The sequence below is a fragment of the Schistocerca americana genome, chromosome 3 (assembly GCF_021461395.2).
Source record: "Schistocerca americana isolate TAMUIC-IGC-003095 chromosome 3, iqSchAmer2.1, whole genome shotgun sequence".
NCBI classification, from domain to species: domain Eukaryota; kingdom Metazoa; phylum Arthropoda; class Insecta; order Orthoptera; family Acrididae; genus Schistocerca; species Schistocerca americana.
This window is the reverse complement of record NC_060121.1, coordinates 531,701,987-531,724,674: the sequence shown is the minus strand read 5'-3', so window position 1 is coordinate 531,724,674 and position 22,688 is coordinate 531,701,987. Positions and strand designations below refer to the sequence as shown.

At 41.1% G+C, this 22,688-nt stretch overlaps 1 protein-coding gene across 1 annotated transcript in view; it reads left to right on the top strand.

Moving 5' to 3' along the window:
• The window catches only part of LOC124605756 (GTP-binding protein Di-Ras1), a 61,285-nt gene extending 43,454 nt beyond the window's left edge, over positions 1 to 17,831 (top strand). Inside the window, exon 3 of the mRNA XM_047137642.1 lies at positions 17,450 to 17,831. Within this exon, the coding sequence (XP_046993598.1) occupies positions 17,450 to 17,831 (382 nt within the window). The remainder of the gene's footprint in view (positions 1 to 17,449) is intronic.
• The last annotated feature ends 4,857 nt before the right edge of the window (positions 17,832 to 22,688 follow it).

The following is a 22,688-nucleotide window of genomic DNA, read 5'->3' as shown; positions in this document are numbered from 1 at the left end:
AGCATCACAGACACTCTTCCTGCACGGCTTGCAGCGGTCCACATTGCAGAAGGTGGTTATGCAGGCTTCTGGAGGGTGGTCACATTAACGTGACTAGATCGCGTAATTACAATAACTGAAGAACAACACTGGCAAAATCATCCTATAAATAGTTTAAATCTTAACGAATAAATCTACGCACTGCTAAGCCGAATTTACTCATCCATGGATGCCACCGTACTTCCATGGAACACAATACCCAGTGCGAGTGGTGCCGCGCCTGGGCACGTCCAGGTCTCGTTAAGACTTCTGTCGGAGAGAACTCGTGACTCACAGTCTTTTGCTGACGTGCGGTCGTATTCCCTCCCGCTATTCAATTTCGCCTGTAGGCGAATGCCATATACCTTACCATTAACAAGGCTTGTTTTCTTTGTACTCAATCTGTGTTGTTTAATTAATTTTTACTCGAGACTTAGGCTTCCCTTCGTTAAGGCCGTGCATTTGTTCTTTTTTAGGATTCCGCGCGTCAGTCGGTAAAAATGGAACCTTTATAGGATCACGTTGTTATCCGCCTGTCTGTCTGTCGGACTGTCAAAAACTCTTTTTCTCAGGAAGGGGTATACGTATCAAGTTGAAAACTTATGTCGCACACTGAAGCGTATAATTCCTTGACAATGTAATAAATGTAAGCTTCTAAATCACTGCAACCAAAAGGTACAGTCATTTATGTCACATATTCTGATACTTGCAAACTCACTCATCAAAATCTGTAGGGTGCTTCCGTTGACCTAGACTCGCGAATTTTTTCAAGAAACAAAGCTTTACAGCAGAAGTAAAGTAATAAAGCCGGTTATTGTCAATCTGTATTTATATCACACGAAAAAGTATGTTCTAGTCATTCGTTTATCGATTATCTATCTGTCCTTCTGTTAAGACTCCTTTTTCAGAAACAGGTTGCCGGCCGGTGTGACCGTGCGGTTCTAGGCGCTTCAGTCTGGAACCGCGTGACCGCTACGGTCGCAGGTTCGAATCCTGCCTCGGGCATGGATGTGTGTGATGTCCTTAGGTTAGTTAAGTTTAAGTAGTTCTAAGTTCTAGGGGACTGATGACCACAGATGTTAAGTCCCATAGTGCTCAGAGCCATTTGAACCATTTTTGAACCAGGAACAGGTTGACTTATCAAGTTCAAATCCATGTCACATAATAATATCTACGGTCCCTTGGCAGTGTAAAAAAATAACCGTTAAGTTAATGCAATCAAATGATACGGCTTCCCATGTCATATATTTTGACCCTCGCAAACTCACTCATCAAAACCTGTGGGCACTTCCCGTTGAACGAGAGTCAAGAAATTTGGTGAAAAGCAAGGTTTCACAGTAGGAGTACAGGAAAAAGTCCGAAAATTGTTAATCTGTAATTATATTACGCAAAAAAATTTTGTCTTTTGTTATCCGATTGTTTGTCTGTCCTGTTAAGACCCAGACCAGTATTGCTGGCTTACTGTAGCGAACAGAAATCTACTAATACCAGTATTGCTGGTCCATGTTTTGATCAGAACAGAGGTGGAATCTTCCTACACGTCGGTCAGGGACCTGAAGATGGCGCAGTAAATCGCCGAAGCTAGTAGCAAAATAAAATAAGTTTGGAAACTAGACGGGTGGAAGGCGTTTAATTTGACACCTTTTATCGAACAGCCTAGTCCCGCAACCATCTTTGAAAAGATGGACATGCACATCCTGGTGACTCGTTTCTGACATCTCGGCGCCACGGCCGGTTGGCCACGTGGCCCCAACCACACCCGCTAATTCGTTACCTTGCAGCATTTTACTGCATTCGATTGCATATATTGACATATTATGGCACGTTGCATCGTTTATAGTAGCAAGCTTCCTCTGATGTGCGATTTAGTCACAGCGCTGTAATGAGCCACATACAAATTGTAATGCAGGTGTGATGAAATGCCTTAATGAAGCAATACGCCACCTAGTTCATTACGTTACAGTGATTACTGCGTCATTATGTCTTCCAATTAATAGTAGGAAAATTTAGGTTAAATGCAAAACAGAATTCGGAAATCGTAATTTGTATTCAACAAATGACGTCCGTACATGCAAATGTATCTAGAGAGCTTGGTATCAAACGACCCACAATTTTATGGAGAATAATGTGCAACTGTCAGAAGTATATGTTCTCTACACTGAAAATAAACTTTCCATTGGAATTACATACAGGCTAGAAATCTAATAGATTGTAGTCTGTGTTAGTAGGCGTCTTGGTTCAAATGGCTCTGAGCACTATGGGACTCAACTGCTGTGGTCATAAGTCCCCTAGAACTTAGAACTACTTAAACCCAACTAACCTAAGGACATCACACACAGCCATGCCCGAGGCAGGATTCGAACCTGCGACCGTAGCGGTCGTGCGGTTCCAGACTGTAGCGTCTTTAACCTCTCGGCCACGCCGGCCGGCTAGTAGGCGTCTTCTCTGGTATGTACATACGAGGGCGTGCTGAAAAGTAAAGCCTCCGAATTTTCAGTGCGAAAACTCCCAAATCTTTTTAAATAAAACAAACGTCATTTGCATTCTGTATCTTTATTCTTCGTGTCTACATATTTGCAGCCCTCTCTGTAACGTAACAGCGTACTGTAATCGAGTTTCGAATGCCATGAAATCGCCCACGCATGGACGACCCTGTCCTTTAGCTTGACAATGCCATTCTACAGCGCTGCGACATCTACAACAATTAGACGCCTTTGATTTACTGTCATCGATCATTCCCCGTATTGTCCCGACTTCGCCCCATACGATTTTCATGTCTGTTTCCAAAATTTAAAGAACACCTCCAAGGACATGACAGGTTGTGGTTCTGTCCAAAAAGTCAAACATCCCAAAGCGACGGCCTCAACAGACTAGTCTCTCGTTGGCAGAAATGTGTTCGTCACCAGGCTGACTATGTTGAGAAATAAATGTGTAGACACGAAGAATAAAGAAGCATAATGGTAATAAAATTTGTTTTATTTAAAAATCTTAGAGTTTTCACATAAAAAAATTCGGACGCATTACTTCCCAGCGTCGCGCGTGATTAGCCGAGCGGTCTACGATAACTTAAGTAGTGTGTAAGCTTAGGGACTGATGACCTTAGCAGTTAAGTCCCATAAGATTTCACACACATTTGAACATTTTTTTACTTTCCAGCACGCCATCGTACAATCGACATTTGTATGTGTCAGTAACGAAGTTTTGAATTTATATCATACGCAAAATGGATTTCTCTGTCATTTCCTTTGTCAGGCAAGAGAATATCTTCATTCAGAGGAAACATCTTTCTTTCCATTAAACTACAATAGTGGCAGTCCTTAACCATAATTTTATATATGCAACACCCCACTCGAAAGCGAAACTTTCAAACTGCAGAGTAAGTGCTATTTTGAGACAGATTAGTGCTACGCGTCGGACTGAGACTCAAATAACGATCGTCACCTGTTGCTGGGAAAGTTCTTCCAAGAGGTCTCAGAGCAAACCTCTTGCCTCGGACGATACCATTTTCGAATTCTTCACGCGTTCTGCTACACGCAGATAAGCTGCAGGTTCAGCCGTCGGCACACGTACTGTGGATTCGAATGTGAACATTGAGCGTGCCGAAATCTGACGTCATAGCGTGAAAAAAGCACTTTGGGAAGTCTTTCCGAATGTGCAGAGCAACCAATGTCTAGGCATGTAAGATATTCTGAACGTGTGTTTGAACGTAGACCAATTGGATGGAAGAACGCCACCTACGTCACGTAAACCCCGTCTCTCTCCAGTACAGAGTCGAGAGACACCGTAATGGTTTTTAGTTAAAGCCCATATTTGGTGGGTTTTATATGTATATAAGCCGTTTCCAAGCACCAGCAAATTGAGGATCTCTCCAAAGCCCGTCGTTAATTGTGTGAGTTGTTGTAATAAAATTACGAGAAACGTCATATTAGTGGTTACAGAATTATTGTAATTTCAAGGCAATGACACTTAACGGACCCATTAAAAACGCTCTGTTCTTGGTAAAATTTGTTTTATTTTAAAAATCAGTAATGACATACATATAATTAGAGCTTTCTGGAGACAATAAGATCCAAAATATGGTCTTACTTCACTCATGGTCGGGGTAATGTAATGAATTGATACGCAGAGTTGTAAGGTAAATGTGTGGCTTATTGCGTGTCACGAAATCTAAGTATTTTTTTACTCACCTTCACGTTTTCCAATAGGTTTCAATAATTTCTAATTAATTTACATAAGTATATTTTATAATACCTGCTGTTATGTAAATATAAGTGCGCTCTCTCTGGGGATTGAATTTGTTCGACTGACTTTATCTACAAGACAACTTGCACTACTTGCAGCAATATATTTTGCTCTTTTCTGGTTTTGAGTCTTCTATTTCACATGTTGTAATGATCCTGCTACTGAATAGGAACAGTGAGCAGTTAAGAATGACCTTTGGGTTTTACTAAAAAGTGAGAACGGTGAAATAATTTTTGTGTTATGTGGAGAACTACTGTAAATTTGTATCGCACTATTTGTAATGGAACTTTTATAGGCCAATGCCCTCACTGGCTGGACATGATACTTTCCTTTTTGCCTTATAACATGTTCATTGATGTTAAAGGTTTTATTTATGTGTACTACAAGCAGAACAACATAACTAGCATATGGAAAAGGCAGGAAACGTGCGTCTCAGTAGAGGTAATGTTGGAATATTACTCCCGTCCATTTCGTAAACAGTGTGATACGTGAGCCAGATACAGCCAACTGCCGCTTGACACTCTGTCACTGCGTACGCCACGTTGAAGCAAACGTACCGTATGCAAAAGTTGCATCATTTCTTAGAGTTCAGCAGCACGGTGAAATCGGCACGCTCAACATTGATGTACGAGAGCACCGTTAGTGTGCCGAAGGCTTTAGCCAACACCAGAGTTGTGTTCCATCAAAATTACGGTTGGTAGTTTTGGTACAAAACATAAATAACATAGTAAATGGTAGGATTAGCGATAGTATTGGTAGCATCGATAGCAAAAGAAATTTAAATGAATGTATGTGAGAGAAACTGACGGCAACCATTTTTTGTTTGTTTGCGCATAGTAAGAACCACAATTCGTTTAGTGTAGTCACTGCCTTATAGAATATAATTTGCATTATATAGTACCTATATCCATACAGAATATAATTTGCTTTTTATAAGGTATAAGAATTAGTTGATCGCGTAACTTCTGCGCCTTTATTTAACCGAAGCAATTACTTTTCATACAAGTACAGTATACAGTTGCAAACAAACAAAATCTGTATAATGACTATTATTTTGTATTCAATAGAACGTTCTTCGTCATGAGCAATGGCAAGGGAACCCTGTTATTACTGCTGAGTGTGAAAATTGTCTATGAATAACAGAATGGTGTTTTACATAAGCTCAATGAAATATTGGTATTTGTTATGTTTTTGTTTTGCGCTTTTTATTTTACTTTCTTTTGAGGAAATTGCGTTTTTTGCCGTTAAATGATACATTTGGATTCTTTTTTATTTTTACTGTAACATCCCTCTCTTTCACGTTACAAATCATCAATTTTCGAATAAAACCCCAGTTAAACTTTGACAATTTCAATTTTGATATATATACTGTTTACTTTAAGTAATAGATCAACGTTATTAACAGTCGGACGCAGTGCATACGTCTACTTCGTCGTTCCTTGTTCGTTTTTTTTCATCGTCTTTGTCGTTCATAGTGTCGTTATTCTCAATGCTGGTATATAGTTCGCGAACTTTTGTCTGTATTTGTCATCCTTCATCAGCAGTTGTGCTTGTGTGGCTAGATATACTCTGTAGCCCTGATAAGATGGCGCATCTTCGGCTTGAATTAGGTAATGCAGAGTATGTCCTGTCAGCCATGTCCATATATTTTTCTTCGTGATGGGATAGTAAGTGCCATCAGGTTGCAACACCGATGTGATGGAGATTGTCTGTCTAGCTGTCCTGCAGATAGAGGCAAGGTTCATTCTGCACCATTCCCAGACCAATTTATTTTCTCCGTAGACACATCTGTGTTGCAAGTTGTCTATGAGGGCACACTCCCCACATCTGTCAGTTGCCGACAGTCGTATTCTGTGTAATTTTTCTTTCGTAGGTATGGTCTCATTAACCACTTTATACCACGTTGATCTGATATTTGTTCCGAGCACTTTGTTGTGGATGTTCTTCCAGATTTGAGCCCAATCCCGTAGGGGATATTTCGTTTCCATGCGGTTTACTCTTCCACTAGTATTCATTATCCGGTATAGTTGGGCGGTTGTAAGGTCCTGTAGAGGTGCGCTCAGTTTCGCTCGGAGGTAACCAACTTCTAGCAGAAACATCTTCATGTGGTTGGCTTTGTAGTGGGTTTACCCCAGGTTTATCAGTATTGCCATATTAGTAGGTGTATACATCCGTAGGGCCATATGGAGGGCGCTGTCTGGGTAGTCTTGAAACTGCTGAATAGTTCTCCGTATAAGAAGAGCCTTGCATTTAATTTCAATATCTATTAGCCCTAGGCCCCCTTTCTATGGTGGGAGAGTAATAACATTAATTCCCACTTTCAATATTTCGGAAACTGAGCTACCCAAGCACGACTCACGCCCCGTCCTCACAGTTTTACTTCTGCCGGTACCTCGTCCCCTGCCTTCCAAACTTTACAGAAGCTCTCCTGCGAACCATGCAGAACTAGCACTCCTGAAAGAAAAGATATTGCGGAGACATGGCTTAGCCGCTGCAGAGTGAAAATCTCATTCTGGAAACATCCCCCAGGCTGTGACTAAGCCATGTCTCCGCAATATGCTTTCTTTCAGGAGTGCTACTTCTGCAAGGTCCGCAAGAGAGCTTCTGTAAAGTTTGGAAGGCAGGAGACGAGGTACTGGCAGAAGTAAAGCTGTGAGGACGGGGCGTGAGTCGTACTTGGGTAGCTCAGTTGATAGAGCACTTGCCCGCGAAAGGCAAAGGTCCCGAGTTCGAGTCTCGGTCCGGCACACTGTGTTAATCTGTCAGAAAGTTTCAAATATGTTTCTTTTTTGAATTGCTATCTAATAATTGTACTGTGTCACGTCTAATTGAATTCCTACAGCAGAAGTGGGTGAGTTAAACATCTGAACTGAAATGTGGTTGAATGGTAACAATACATTCCTGAGCATGGGTTCCCATTCAAAGTATTATGTAATCACACCCTCTACAAGTCCTAGAAGTTTTTAATTGGAATTTCCAAACACCCTGTACGTACAATACCTACTCAGTTTCTAAGTGGCTCACCGCTTCTTGTCTCTAGGGAACTGTAGCGATAACATAGTGCTAACAAAGCGATTGAAATGGAACGGCTGGTCGGTATGCAACAGACCCAATCTACAGGTAATGCGGTTACGATCTTAACTGGCCAAGTCTACTAGAAAACAACTGAATTCTAAGCTTATTTAAGACAGTCTAGCTTACCTACGACAGTCTACAGCAGCATATGGTAGTTTTAAAACTCCATCGAGCGCATATTGGTCTCTCTCTCTCTCTCTCTCTCTCTCTCTCTCTCTCTCTCTCTCTGGAAAAGTAGAGTATGTGTTCACATGGACTGAAGCTCTGAGCCGGGAACAGTTGGATCTGGCTGGCTTGCCAACAAAGAGCTTGGAGCTTCACCCTGGCACTGAATATTAATTACGGTAATTTCACCTTCTTCGTCATATGTCGACAAATATGTAGGACTATCTTGGAACTGTTACTCTGTTTATATATTTAATTAATAAACATAAGCACACCTGACAACAAAGTCACTCTTCTCTAGCATACATCACGCAAATAGCGTGTAACACTGCCTGTAGCCTCGATAATGGCTCTGAGCACTATGGGACTTAACTTCTGAGGTCATCAGTCCCCTAGAACTTAGAACTAATTAAACCTAACTAACCTAAGGACATCACACACATCCATACCCGAGGCAGGATTCGAACCTGTGACCGTAGTGGTCGTGCGGTCCCAGACTGTAGCGCCTAGAACCGCTCGGCCACCCCGGCCGGCCGCCTCGATAATGCTCTCGCATGAGCGATGAAGAGAGCCCACAACTTTCTTCAGGTGTTCCATATCCATCTGAAGCCACTAACTGGATCCTGTAGAGCTACCATATTGCGGGCATGTTGCCTGCTACGTGTCATCCATTATTCCAAATAGCTGTACACTTTTTTCTGCGAGATTAACATTTACTGAATTAGTGCTTACGTGTTGTTAAAACCAGGAATGTAAACGCGCAGAACTGTGAACACCGCTACTGCCGCCTTGAAAGACGGGAGTGTCAACAGCATATTCACCACGAATGTGTACAAGGTCTCCCAAATAGGTTGTGACACACTTCTAGGTGAGGTGTGGCGCATCATAAGAATTGCAAAGTAATTTCTGGATGCAAACGTAGTCGCATCCTACCACGTGGTGCTGTACACGAGAGTACTGGAGGGTAACGCCGCTAGGTGGTGCTGCACATGAGGTTACTGGTGGGGCACGAGATGATTTCTTCATTCGAGCGCTAGCCAGCGTACGAGGACCATGGAATGGTACATGAACGGTGAGCTTGCAGGCTGCACATAATGTATGGAACAGCTGATTGCAATGAATGAGCCGCTGTACGCATTTGTCGAGAATACTTACCAGACAGGCAATAACTGCGCCACATCTTGTTTTGCATGTCAGGATCTAAATTAATGCGAGTACAGGTCATTTAGAAGTGACAGTGCTAGTGAGGGCAGGCCACGATCGGTGTATTTGGTCGTTAGGGAAGAAAGGTGTTGCACGCAATGGAGGCTAAGCCAAGCACTGGGATATGTGCTGTTGGGGCGGATTTAAGAATTCATCTACAAATGGTGCAGGTGTTACTCCCCGACGACCATCATGCACGTGTGCGTTTCGCATAATGGTTTCTGCAAGAAAGTGGCCGATGTGCATTTCCCAGCTGATGTGTAGAACGCTAATGAGGCCACATGCACTAGGGACGGCGTATATAATAACCACAATGAGCATTTATGTGCACCAGAAAACCCCAATGGTGTGTAACACTACGTGGCACAACTTCGCTTCACAGTTAGTATGTGGGTCGGCATGGTAGGCGACTGCTTAGTCGGCCCGCAAGTTTCACCATATCGCTTGACTGCCGCGAATTATTATCAGACCTTTCTGGAACATGTTCTACCTGGCTAGCTGTAACACGCTCAAAAAAAATGCGAGGAGCTCCACTTCGCCCCAACGTGATGGGGCCGCAGCTCATTTTGAACTGGCTGTTCGTAGACATCTGAGCAGCTCATTCCACCATCGATGGACTGGACGTTTTAGACCGCTTCCCTGGCCCCTTCCCTCACCGGATTAATCGAGCCCGGATTTCTTTCTTGGATAGTCATGGAATCTCTCATGTACGCGATCCTGTGGAGTCTGAAGGCAAGAATCGCCTGCTAAGCTGCTACAATCGAAGCGTGCCAAGGCAGTCAATGCTCCGTCAGTATCAGGCATCTGTGGCATCTGATGGTGCAAACTTTGCGCAACTGTAGTACCGTTAAAGCTGTGTTCATGACTACATCTACGTCTATATTCCGCAAACTTCCATGAAGCGCATGGCAGAGGGTACGTCCCATTCTACAAGTTGTTAGTATTCATTCTCATTCCATTCACTCTCGGAGCGCGACGCGGAAAGAATGGTCGTTTGACTGGCTCTGTACGTGCTGTAATTATTCTAATCTTGTCCTCACGATCCTTACGTGAGCGATACGTAGGGTCAGTAGTATATTCCTAGAATAATTTAAAGCCGGTTCTCCAAACTTTGTTAGCAGACTTTCTCTGGATAGTTTATGTCTATCTGCAACAGTCTTCCAGTTCGGTTTCTTCCGCATCTTAGCGACACTCTCCCACAGATCAAACAATTCTGTGGCCATTCGTGCTGCCCTTTTCTGTATACGTTCAATAACCTCTGTTAGTCCTATTTGGTATTGCAAAGAAGGAAAACTTCAGCAATGGTCGCATAAATTTGAAACCTTTGTTTATTACTGTATATCGGTTTCAGTGACAGGGGGATCATCTTCAGTGCTAAAATAAAATAAAAACACACGACGTCAAACCAAAATTATCAATGCACAAAAATGTGCGTCAACTTATTATAGAGAACATGGATTTTTTGCAAGGTAAAATACATACCAAGACTAAGTTCAGCGGGCTCACTTAATCATGCACAAAATAAAACTTCAAATGTAGGTGTTTACAGTGAAGAGCATGCCAAGTAGCAGGTAAGATTCAAACTGAGACACCGGCTTACTAAAACCTACGCAGCTAAGCTCCAGGGTTGTGGTGGACGTCATCAGCTCTCTCTTTATTCAATACATTAGCGCTAGAGAGTACTTGTTTGTATAGAAGAAGACAATAGGACGTACAGAGATTTGTATTAAATAAAATACAGAATTAGAGAACTAAAAATACATTGCTATAAAAACTTAGTGCACGAAAATATGGACTACGCTCTTGGAATTGTAAGCATTTTCGAATTGCTTACGTACCAATAGAATTGTGCTTTTTAGAAATATATGTTAATAAACCATGGTCTCATCAATAAAACTGTAGCAGACATCTAAAATACATATATTTCTTATCATAGTATATTGTGCACCTGGAAATGAAAGCCAGAACAACATTACAAAGCTGTGCCCCCTGGTGTGTCAAATTCAAATGAATCCATCTCAATGTCCTTTTATAAGTTACTTACACCATTCTGAAGAAAATTAAATATGCAAGACTTTTTATTCTTGCAATAAACCAATATTTATATTACAGACTGATCTTTTTAAAAGTAACATTTCAGACAAACTGTTTTTGATGTATTTGCATGTAAACGCTGACCACTAGATATATTGATACAGTGTGCTTTTCGTGATGTTAATAACAGCTTTTATAGTGACAACTTGCAATCCGAAAAAATGGTAGCGTAGTTTGATGTTACGAATTATTAAGCATGCAGTGAGGACCCTATGAGAAAGGAAATGTGTACAGATATACGGTATGGAAAGCGTTCGCGTGTTGCAAGCAACCATCATGCCGCTATATAATCACCAGTAATACTGGGTTCTGGAAAAGGCTTTAAAATTCAGACGTTGTAGAACACGATAATTATGATAAGTTTCTAAGTTTTGGGAAAAAGTAGAATATTTGTAATGGAGAATAAGTGCTTTCAGGTATATTTTAAACATAGCTGCACAACAGCACCGGGTTCCACGTAATAAAATTATAAACAGTCGACCAGTTGCAATGGATAAAGAATTCTTTACCTAGGTTTCGACAAATATAAATTTGTCTTCTTCAGAAGGTGGCAATTTTACATTAGTAAGGACTAATGTACCATCGCCGTTTTTACAAATGTCGGCATAGATCCATTTGTCAAAAATGAAATATAGCCCTAGGATTAGGGTTTGTCACGTAAATATAAAATAGTACATAGATCTTGCAGATTTGTCGAAACATAGGTAAAGAATTCTTCATCCATTGCAACTGGTCGGCTGTTTATAACGTTATTTATTGCTTTCAGATAAGTTGTTAAGCCCAAAACAAACAGATAGTCATAGGGTCAAATTTTAAACCGAATGTGGTTTTAGCGATTCATAAATTTTGAATAGTTCTTTAAATAAAATTTTTCTATATGAAGCAATTACTATGTTATCAGCAAGCTGTACACTGTATAATGAATGTTAACATTATGATAAACTCAGGTGGGATAAGAACTTGAATAATTCATAGCCTATGATCTACAAATAACGCATAGTACGCTTTACTGCCGCTCAGTATAAACACTTTTATTTATTACAAACTGAAGAAATGAATATATATCAATGAATTGAGAAATAAATATATCGCCCACATCGTACGAGGCATGTATTGTATGTTAAAATAAACTCAAATTGCGTATATGGAATTGCATGTGTCACATGTTACAGTAAGAAACCTGTATCAGGTACTTCCATAACCATTATTATCAGGTAATTCAGTTATATAGATTCGCCTATCCCTTCACCTGGCCCCACTCACCTTCTTATATCTCCACCTGAAGTGATTATTTCCTATGCTGAAGACGCTTTCTCTTTGTGTACAATACCCGACCATGGAATGCTCCAGTCCGACTTGTCGAAACTCACCCTGCTTGTTTTATGCCGGAAGGATACAACGAAAGAAATGCACTGTAAAAATGTAGCTGCTAAAACGTGTTGCAAGTATTTTTTTTTTTTTTAAATTGTTGAAGTTTTTCGTTTTCGCTGCGCGAGGAATTGCTTATGACAGCAGTTTGTACAGTCCTTCCTGCCTAGAGAGCAACAGAGGGCATAAGAGAGTGTAGCACCGTGTAGCGCAAATATCCAGAGTGACACACGAATACAGAGCACCTAAACCACATAAAAATGTCATGTATCATTAATTTTTTTGAGTAAGAGGCAGTTCATAGTAGCAGATAAACTGTTGCAGATGTAGTTCTTACAAAGGTAACTAGCAGAGGAGAACAACTCAAAACCACATTTAGTGTTACATTGCAGATGACTTCCATCAATTGGGACTTTAATCTTATGAAAAGGAATATTTCTTACACATACACCATTCAACATCAATTGCTGTAGTGCAGATCTATGATAATTTTGAATACTGCATAGTTTACTAACAATGAAACAGTGTCTTGTTTATTCCTAATAGTCGTCACAATAAAGCGAGCTGTCATTTGATTAACGAAAACAAACATTTACCTTACACCAGGCACACCTGACGAAAGAAAAATTCATGCATTCAGGCACTTCAAAGTTGTTACTCGTTTTATTTAGACAGAATTGCGGTGGAGTAAGAAACGGTGCTGGTCTTGCTCTCATTGTTGTGCTGCATACCAGGCATACTTAATGAAATTCAAAGACATGATGCAAACTAATAGTGCTCAGATGATAGAAATTTAAGAATGCTGTTTCACTGATAAACTTGAAATGACATGGAGCTATCAAAAATTGTATTGTTCAATAGTTTTCACAAAAATACGTTCCACAGTCGAAAATATTCTTCATCGAGAGACTGTCACGCACTAGTTGTTGCGGATGGAATCTAAATTATATCGGCAGTCTTCTCGCCGTCTTCCTCAAAAACAGAGGTGACATTATGTCCAGGCCAATAGCCCAGCAAAACCAGTGAATTAATTGCTACAATTGATTAAAAACGGTTTCGAATAAAATGTTAAAAATTATTCATTCATGTTTTTCCAGATTTTAATACATCGGATATAAGACTTCTGCCACTAAATAATCCTCTTTTTATTTTTGGTCCAAATATTCCGTGAGGTCCTTGTAGACAGATATAAAGTTGTTGAAACTGTAATCCACTCATACTTATCACTGACATTGCTGTATACCAATGCGTCATAGCATTAACTGGTTGCACAACAGATTCTGTCTTTTTTCATTTCGAAATGGTGAAGTATAGTTTGCTCGTAGTTCTTTCACGAAGCGTTACTAATCGGCATTAAAAACAGCAGATTTTGGAATAACATGAAGTTTCATCTATACCTCAGCTACGAATTAACGGCGCCACTTCTACACATTTACTTTAAGTAAAGTGTGTAGTTGTGAGACTTTCTATACTGTATTATTTCTTGAATCTGCTTAATCAGGTCGAAGAAGTCTTGAAATGAGCAATGTTGATCTCACTATTCAGAGAGCCTAGTCTCGTAGGTCTCCATCGGTAACGGTTCATTGCCTCTCACGAGCAGCTCTATAGCAAATCTTTCAGATACCATTGTTTTCCTGTCACAATTTGGCGAGTTTCATTTTGGAGCACTTTTATTATTTTGTCTAAAGTTTTTCAGTTTATATAGCTCACGGTCAGATTTTACAAAGCAAAAGTCTGCACACTGGTTAACATCAAGCGTTTTGACAATGAAAGTTTTATTTCTGTTGTTAACACTTACGATACTACTAAAGCAACTCGCATTTGTTATGGATGTTAAACCAGTTGCTAACTTGAGCGAACAGAAACTACGGAAAAGTGTTTCAGAGAAACTGAAATCTTCTTTCCAAATCATGAATCGTGTTAGCTGTTTACCGACGCGCCGTCGGCCAAGGGTATGTTGTCTGCCTTGTTGCACATGTGCAGCCCGCTATTGTTCCTGTAGGGGTGTACATTTTTCCAGCCGCGAGGTGAGCTAAGAATCTGTCAACTTTCAATATTTTTTTAAGAAATACTTGCTGTGCGTCCGGCGTATTCTTCCTGCCTAAAAAATTTCATGGTGTGTTTCACATGTCGGATTGGACCACGTCCTTGTAAGTTTTTTGATGCAACGCTCTGTATTGTTTTGGTTAGAGGGGATAAACCCAGTTATCAACAAGATCTCTTGTACTATATTATTTGAACTTGTCTAGAAGAACGCCGTGAACCGTACAGTCAAATGACTTTTTATAGGTCTCACAAAATACCGGCTGGCATTATTTTGTCACTTACAATGAAGAGCAAAAGAAATGGATGCATCCGCCTAATATCGTGTAGGGACCCCGCGAGCACGAAGAAGTGTCGCAATACGACGTGGCATGGACTCGACTGAAGTAGTGCTGAATGGAACTGACACCAAGAATCATGCAGGGCTGTCCATAAATTCGTAAGAGTACGAGGGGGTGGAGATCTCTTCTGAACAGCACGTTGCAAGGCATCCTAGATATGCTCAATAATGTTCTTGTCTGTGGAGTTTGGTGGCCAGCAGAAGCGTTTAAACTCAGAAGAGTGTTCCTGGAGCCACTATGTAGCAATGTTAGACGTGTGGGTGTCGCATTGTCCTGCTACAAAAGTCCGTCGGAATGCACAGTGAACATTAATGGATGGAGGTGGTGAGACACGATACTTACGTATGTGTCACCTGTCATATTCGTATCTAGACGTATCAAGGGTCCCACATCACTCCAACTGCACACTCCCCACACCACTACAGAGCCTCCACCAGCTTCAACAGTCCCCTGCTGATATTTTGGGTCCATGGATTCTTGAGGTTGTCTCCATACCTGTACATGTCCATCCGCTCGATACAATTGAAACAAGACTCGTCCGACCAGGCAACATGTTCTCAGTCATCAACGGTCCAATGTCGGTGTTGACGGGCCCAGGCGACGCGTTAAGCTCCGAAAGCCCACTGACACTTGTTGATGGTCCAACAAGAAGGGTTTCACTTCTGTCACGTTGAATGATTTTCTTCAGTGTCGTTGTTCCCGTTTTTGCAGGATCTTTCTCCAGCCGCAGCGATGACGGAAATTTGATGTTCTACCGTCACTTAATTCTTGATATCCTACCGTTGTAGCAGCAGTAACCGATCTACCAACTGCGACAGACACTTGTTGTCTTATGCATGGTGGTCCATTGATCTTGACCGGGCCAAATGTCTCAAGAAATAAGCGTCAAACGAAAAAACTACAAAGAAAGAAACTCGGCTAGCTTGAAGGAGGAAAGCAGATGGCGCTATGGTTGGTCCGCTAGATGGCGCTGCCGAAGGTCAAACGGATATCAACTACGTTTTTTTTTTTTTTTTTTTTAATTGGAACCCCTATTTTTATTACATATTCGTGTAGTACGTAAAGAAATGTGAATGTTTTAGTTGGACCACTTTTTTCGCTATGTGATAGATGGCGCTGTAATAGTCACAAACGTATAAGTATGTGGTATCAAGTAACATTCCGCCAGTGCGGACGGTATTTGCTTCGTGATACATTACCCGTGTTAAAATGGACCGTTTACCAATAGCGGAAAAGGTCGATATCATGTTGATGTATGGCTATTGTGATCAAAATGCACAACGGGCTTGTGCTATGTATGCTGCTCGGTATCCTGGACGACATCATCCAAGTGTCCGGACCGTTCGCCGGATAGTTACGTTATTTAAGGAAACAGGAAGTGTTCAGCCACATGTGAAAGGTCAACCATTACCTGCATCAAATGATGATGCCCAAGTAGGTGTTTTAGCTGCTGTCGCGGCTAATCCGCACATCAGTAGCAGACAAATTGCGTGAGAATCGGGAATCTCAAAAACGTCGGTGTTGAGAATGCTGTATCAACATGGATTGCAACCGTACCATATTTCTATGCACCAGGAATTACATGGCGACGACTTTGAACTTCGTGTACAGTTCTGCCACTGGGCACAAGAGAAATTACGGGACGATGACAGATCTTTTGCACGAGTTCTATTTAGCGACGAAGTGTCATTCACCAACAGCGGTAACGTAAACCGGCATAATATGCACTATTGGACAAAGGAAAATCCACGATGGCTGCGATAAGTGGAACATTAGCGGCCTTGGCGGGTAAATGTATGGTGTGGCATTATGGGAGGAAGGATAATTGGCCCCCATTTTATCGATGACAATCTAAATGGTGCAATGTATGCTGATTTCCTACGTAATGTTCCACCGATGTTACTACAAGATGTTTCACTGCATGACAGAATGATGATGTACCTCCAACATGATGGATGTCCGGCACATAGTTCGCGTGCGGTTGAAGCGGTATTGAATAGCATATTTCATGACAGGTGGATTGGTCGTCGAAACACCATACCATGGTCCGTTCACCGGATCTGACGTCCCCGGATTTATTTCTTTGTGGAAAGTTGAAGGACATTTGCTATCGTGATCCACCGACAACGCCTGACAACATGCGTCAGCGCATTGTCAATGCATGTGCGAACATTTCGGAAGTCGAACTACTCGCTGTTGAGATGAATGTCGTTACACGTATTGCCAAATGCATTGAGGTTGACAGACATCATTTGGAGCATTTATTGCATGTGGTATTTACAGGCAATCACGCTGTAACAGCAAGCGTTCTCAGAAACGATAAGTTCACAGAGGTACATGTATCAGAACCGAAATAAAATGCTGAAACGTACCTACGTTCTGTATTTTAATTTTGAAAAACCTACCTGTTACCAACTGTTCGTCTAAAATTGTGAGCCATATGTTTGTGACTATCACAGCGCCATCTATCACAAAGCGAAAACAGTGGTTCTACTAAAACATTCATATTTCTTTACGTACTACACGAATATGTAATAAAAAATGGGGGTTCCTATTTTAAAAAAGGATATCCGTTTGACCTATGGCAGCGCCATCTAGCGGGCCAACCATAGCGCCATCTGCTTTCCCCCTTCAAGCTAGACGAGTTTCGTTCCTTGTAGTTTTTTCGTTTGATACTTATTTCGTGAGATATTTGGCCCGGTCACTGTCAATGGACCACCCTGTATAGGCGTTGCCGACCACAGCGCTGTGTTCTGCTTGTTTAGATATCTCTGTTCTTGAATAGGCATACCTATACCTGTTTCTTTGGCGCTTCGGTGCAATTTGTGAATTGTAAGGTAGCTTGTTCTGTGGAGAGATCGCTTTAAAATGTAAGTTGGGGGACGCGGCGGCTGTTGCAGGGCCAAGGTGCTGGAGTGCTCGGCGCGGGACGACTACAACGTGCGCGACGTGTTCCGCACGCTGCTGACGCTGTCGCGCATCCTGCCGGCGAGCGGCGACGAGGTGACGAGCGGCCTGAAGCGGCGCTCCAGCGCCTACGTGAGCGCCAGCAAGGCGGCGCACCGGCGCGGCGGCAGCCCGGCCACCACGGCGCCGCCGCCCTGCGCCTCCAGCGCGGAGGCGGCGGGCCCGGCCAGCGGGGGGGCGGCCGGGGCGGCGTCTCTCGAGCCGGGGGGCGCGCGCGCCAAGCCGCGCAGCCGCAGCCTCATCCGGCGCTCCAGCCGCAAGGCCAAGCAGCAGATGCGCGACGCGCACGGCGCCGACGACTGCAACGTCTCTTAGGCGCACACACTCTCTATCGCGGAGGTGCCATTTCCATTTCTACGCGAATCTTCTCACGGCCGTGGCTGCCTTTACCGTCTGTAAAACCTGTACTGTCGCTCGAGCTGTGATCTCTTCCACACTTACTTGCTGTTTTCTTCGCTACAGCGATGACCTGCACACCTCGGAATCTTTGAATAACGCCCTAAATCGAACAAGTGAACGAGTGATCAGGCTCTACTTATAAATACTACACGAAGTTCCCAAAAGTAGTGTGAAGGTACTGGATGGTGATGTTCAGTCGTCGGCTGCTGAGCCCTATACGGTTCAATTGTCTCAGTGCAGAGCAGACCTGGTAAAAATCCGTTGCTAGTGCCCCAAATGAGCTGACTTGCAGTAGACCGTCAATCGCCACTTGTGTTCCTGTGGACGTCCGTTCATCAAATCCTTACATACTTACTACGGAGATTAAGCTACTGATTCATTATCTACTTTTATTTTGTTTGTATATTTTTGCGACACAATCACAAGAACATTTCAAATGCTACAACCGGTTTCGACCGGCCTGTATTTATCTGCAGACTCTCGATAGATAAAAAGAGGACACAAGGAATCATACATAAAATTTGTCGAGTAACTATGGATGAAATGACGAGAGAAAAATAGAATTTCACTTAAAGACGCACGCTACTTTTTTTACTGGTTTGATCTACTGAGGACAACGTGGAATAACTTACTTCTTTCTTTTGTATTGAACCCTTTCCTTTCCAGTGGTTCCTTAGCTTTCGTGACTACATTTTATGCACAAGTTTTTTGTCGCCGTATTTATTTATTTACTAGTAGTAAGTTATGCAACGATCTTGCTTCCCCGTTTTGCCATTATCAAGTGCACCTGTGAACATGGTTTAGTAGGCATATCAGTGTTCCTTACGTCTGCGTTAGTCTATATCTGCATATGGCAGCCTGTACTTACGTCTTTGCTGGTGTGAGTGGTGCACATGTGGGTTGTCTTTTTCTTATGACGTAATCACGTTATTTATATATTTTCTTTTTATTTGCGTGATATTGTACATTTATTTTTGACGACTATTTTGTCAGCTTCGGCTTAGCTCGGCTATATGTTTAGAATGGAATTTCTATTTTCTGGAAAGTCAGTGTTTTTACGTAAATGATAAGTGTTCTATTGGTTTGTGTTTATCGCGATGATTTACCGTTGTTTTTAATGTCTATAAAATTCTCGAGGTATTTTTTATATTTCAAATCTGTTGTATGTTGAGGATGTTTTCTGGGTATATTTCTGTACGACTGTAAATTTCTATTTCCTATTACATCATCTTCACAGATACGTTTGATAATGGCAAAACGCCGAAACGAGCTCATCGTGTAAGTTGTATCACTACGAGTACATAAATAAATAGGGCATCAAAATTAAAATACATAGTTTTACTTCTTTTTTTTTCCTCTTTCTTTCTTTCGTGTAGTTTCTCAATCTGTGCATGTGTTGTTTCCTTCTTTATTCTGTCCATATTGTGTCTGTATTTTTCTTTGTTTTGTTCTGGAAGCCCTTGAAATTTTTTATTTTTGCTCTGAATTTTTCTCTTATTTCCTATTTGTTACTCCGCTACTTCCATTGCTCACAGGTTGCTTTAACTTCTCTGATTTACGTTATTGATATTTTGAGTTTCTGTCAAAAAATTTACAAATTCTTTTTGTTATTTAGTTCTCACCTAGCCTTTTCAGGCGTCCATAGGTCTTCTCTTCCTCTTTGTGTCCAATATTCCTCCTTTCTTTCACGAACTTCGTTGTTCCTTCTTAATTTCCATTTCCCATTATCATATTTCGGTCCCGACATTTTTCTGACTGTTTTGCTCTCCTTCTTTTCTATTTCACGCAACTAGGCTGTATTTAACGAGAGGCATTCTGAAGCATAAAGGCGTTCCGATCAAATGGCAGTGTTGTAGTACCGACGTTTTGCATCTATGCATAAGGATTTCTTGTTACTCATGTTTTTTGTTAGTTCAGAACCCACTTCCTTTTTCCTTATTCTCGCTTCTTTGTCAAAAGCATTATTTCGCATTATTTCACCTAGATATTTGAATTTTTTTAGCGTTTTTATCCTTCCATAATCAGCGATTTTATTCTTCTTCATCACTGGATGGTGTATGGATTCTACAATGATTTTTTGCATCTTTTTTGATCTACTGACAGTCTGAAGATAATCACTGGCTGGTCGAAACTTGAGTGCATTGTAAAAAAAAACACAGGATATGGTTGCGGTTTGTCGTGTCTGTTATACTGATCATCTATCCTAGACATTGTTCAACACGGAAACTAAAATTCTCATCCAAGCTCAGATATGCTGAGGCTCGTGCATCGAGCACGGACTACCAAGCCATATTCGAAGTCGGTTGACTCAAGACGTAGCTGCTTCACTACACACCTGCCTCTAACAAACTGTTCAGATATCGCGTTTAGACTAGCGCCAGACGCCGCAGCTAACCGCAACTTTCGGGCGTCGTACATGGCAAGTCACGAAATTGGACAATCCTTCCCGTCATTTTTGGACACTTGGTTTACTTGAGCCACCTTTTCCGCTTCCTGACGATTCCGAGAAGATCACGATGACTTTTACGACGAGGTCTCACGCCTACTATCCCTACACGATATTTGCGATGGGTGCATACAGCTAGTCTAAATTTACCAACCATGGTTTCGTGAGGACAACATCGCCTGTTTTGCAAATATTACCATATAACCTCCCCGAGCACCTCTGTCACACTTCCACGTGGGCTATATACTTCAACAGTGAAATACATTGTACAATAAAATGTATTGCTGCAGTTAATTAATCTGCGTCATAATCTTTGTCACTACACAGAATGCTCTCCACACAGAAGGATGAACTATAGCAATGTAATAAAAATTTGTTTTGAGCTAACGCAATTTTTTCGTCTTTTTAGGAAAGCATGTTTCGCTGAAGTTACCACATGGTCAGCGATTTTTTTCCTTCTTCCTATTGAATAACAGGAAGTTACTGTTTACTATCTGTACACACAGAAATTTCAGTTTTTAAGGAAAGTATTCACAGATATGGAAACATACAGTTGTTTTTTATGTGTGCCTTTTTATCATGTGCTGCAGTTTTTGCGATTTTCCCTATTTTGCTTTACACCTGTCTCTCGTTCATAGTTTGTCATCTGCAGTCATAGAGAACTTAGTGTAGAATATTATCCACTTGTGATACTTTTCTTCAAAACTGAAATTTCTGTAGGCGCAGACAGTGAAGAGCGATTTTCCTGTTTTTTAATAGAAGGAAAATAAAAATTCCACTACTGATGGCGAAATTTCAGCGAAACATGTCTGGGTAAAAAGAAGAAAAATGTATATGCTCAAGGCGGAACCTGCCATAAAATACATTTATGTATAAAAAAATATGGACACAAGAGTGAGATTCACCCTCAATATGAACACAGCAACGGATTTTACAGTTAATTGTATACTGAATATTACTGCTGACGACAGTAACACAGAAAACATTTTATTTTATTTGACTCCACAGTGAGAATGTTGCCGTACATTTCATGATACCTGCTGATGATCATATGATAGCAACAGAGAGTTAATAAAGATTTATTTCTAACAGAAGTTCTTGACAGTCCTGAAATTAGACTTTGTTCCTCTATCGACCTCCTACGATCAGAGCAGAGCACATTTGAACTCCTTGCAGCGTTGTCGCACTTGCTTCAGAAGACTCTAAACACTGCAGCAATACTCTAGAGTGAGTCGTTATTACCGTTTTCAGTTTCTCCAACATATGCGGTGTACTTTTCCAAAATACTCCAAGCGGATTTAAGGCTTAGATCCTCCTTCCTCATTACCTTTTTCAATTAGTCGTTCCTTTCGATACTACTTTTCGTTATTATCCTTTAGGAATTCCAACGTTGACACGAGCCAGAAATTTCCAAATAAACTCATAACCTCCACTGTACTCATGCACTGTTCCTAACAGTAGGAGAAGAACCGGAGTTTGACGTTTCGTGAGAAACGCCTGTAATGGATAGAAATAACACACAAAATTAAGAAAAGCTTTTCTGTTTCATTTTGTCAGTTCCTTTTTGAAATAGTATATGCACACTTAGGGGTGTATTTCTACGTGGTAATTATCAGTTTTCACATAAACCCGTATGTAAATGTAGAATGGCTGGAATGCATCCCTGTGATTGTTAATACACTGTTCTTTTACGAGATTTTAGTGATGATGCTGATAGGTTGTTTACCCAAAAATGTCAACCGATCACATGTCTAGCGTCACACCTGGCTTTTAAGTTGGACAACTAGAGCACTTATTATTTTGTGCTACCGTATATATTGGTCCGTTCATATTAATATTTAATAACGACACCTGATCGCTCCTCCACTCTTTCGTTTGGGTTGTATTTCCAGCTACAGATATGGCTTTTGCCCCACAAAAATGTAAAAAGTAGCAAACATCACAATTAGGAGACAAAATGCAACTTTAAGAGACAATATTTGAGTAAATTAGAATTGCATATGTATATAGAACACTACTTACATAATTTTTTCCAATATGGAGTTGGTTAAACTTCATGAGTATGAATATCATTTCAGTTTGGTTTTAGGAACCTGCTACCAATTTTCATTTTGTTTTACGCTTTATTAATTCAAAACTTAATTACGTAATATGTCTTACAAATTCATTTTCAGCTGATTGTACATCCGATTTTTGCAGTGAATTGCCATTTACAATCTTATTGACCTTGTGGACTAATGACAGAGTAACCACCGCGACTTTATCCGTAAGTCAGACGTACAATCAAATGAAAGCAATCGATTCATCACAAAAAACAAGCTATGTTT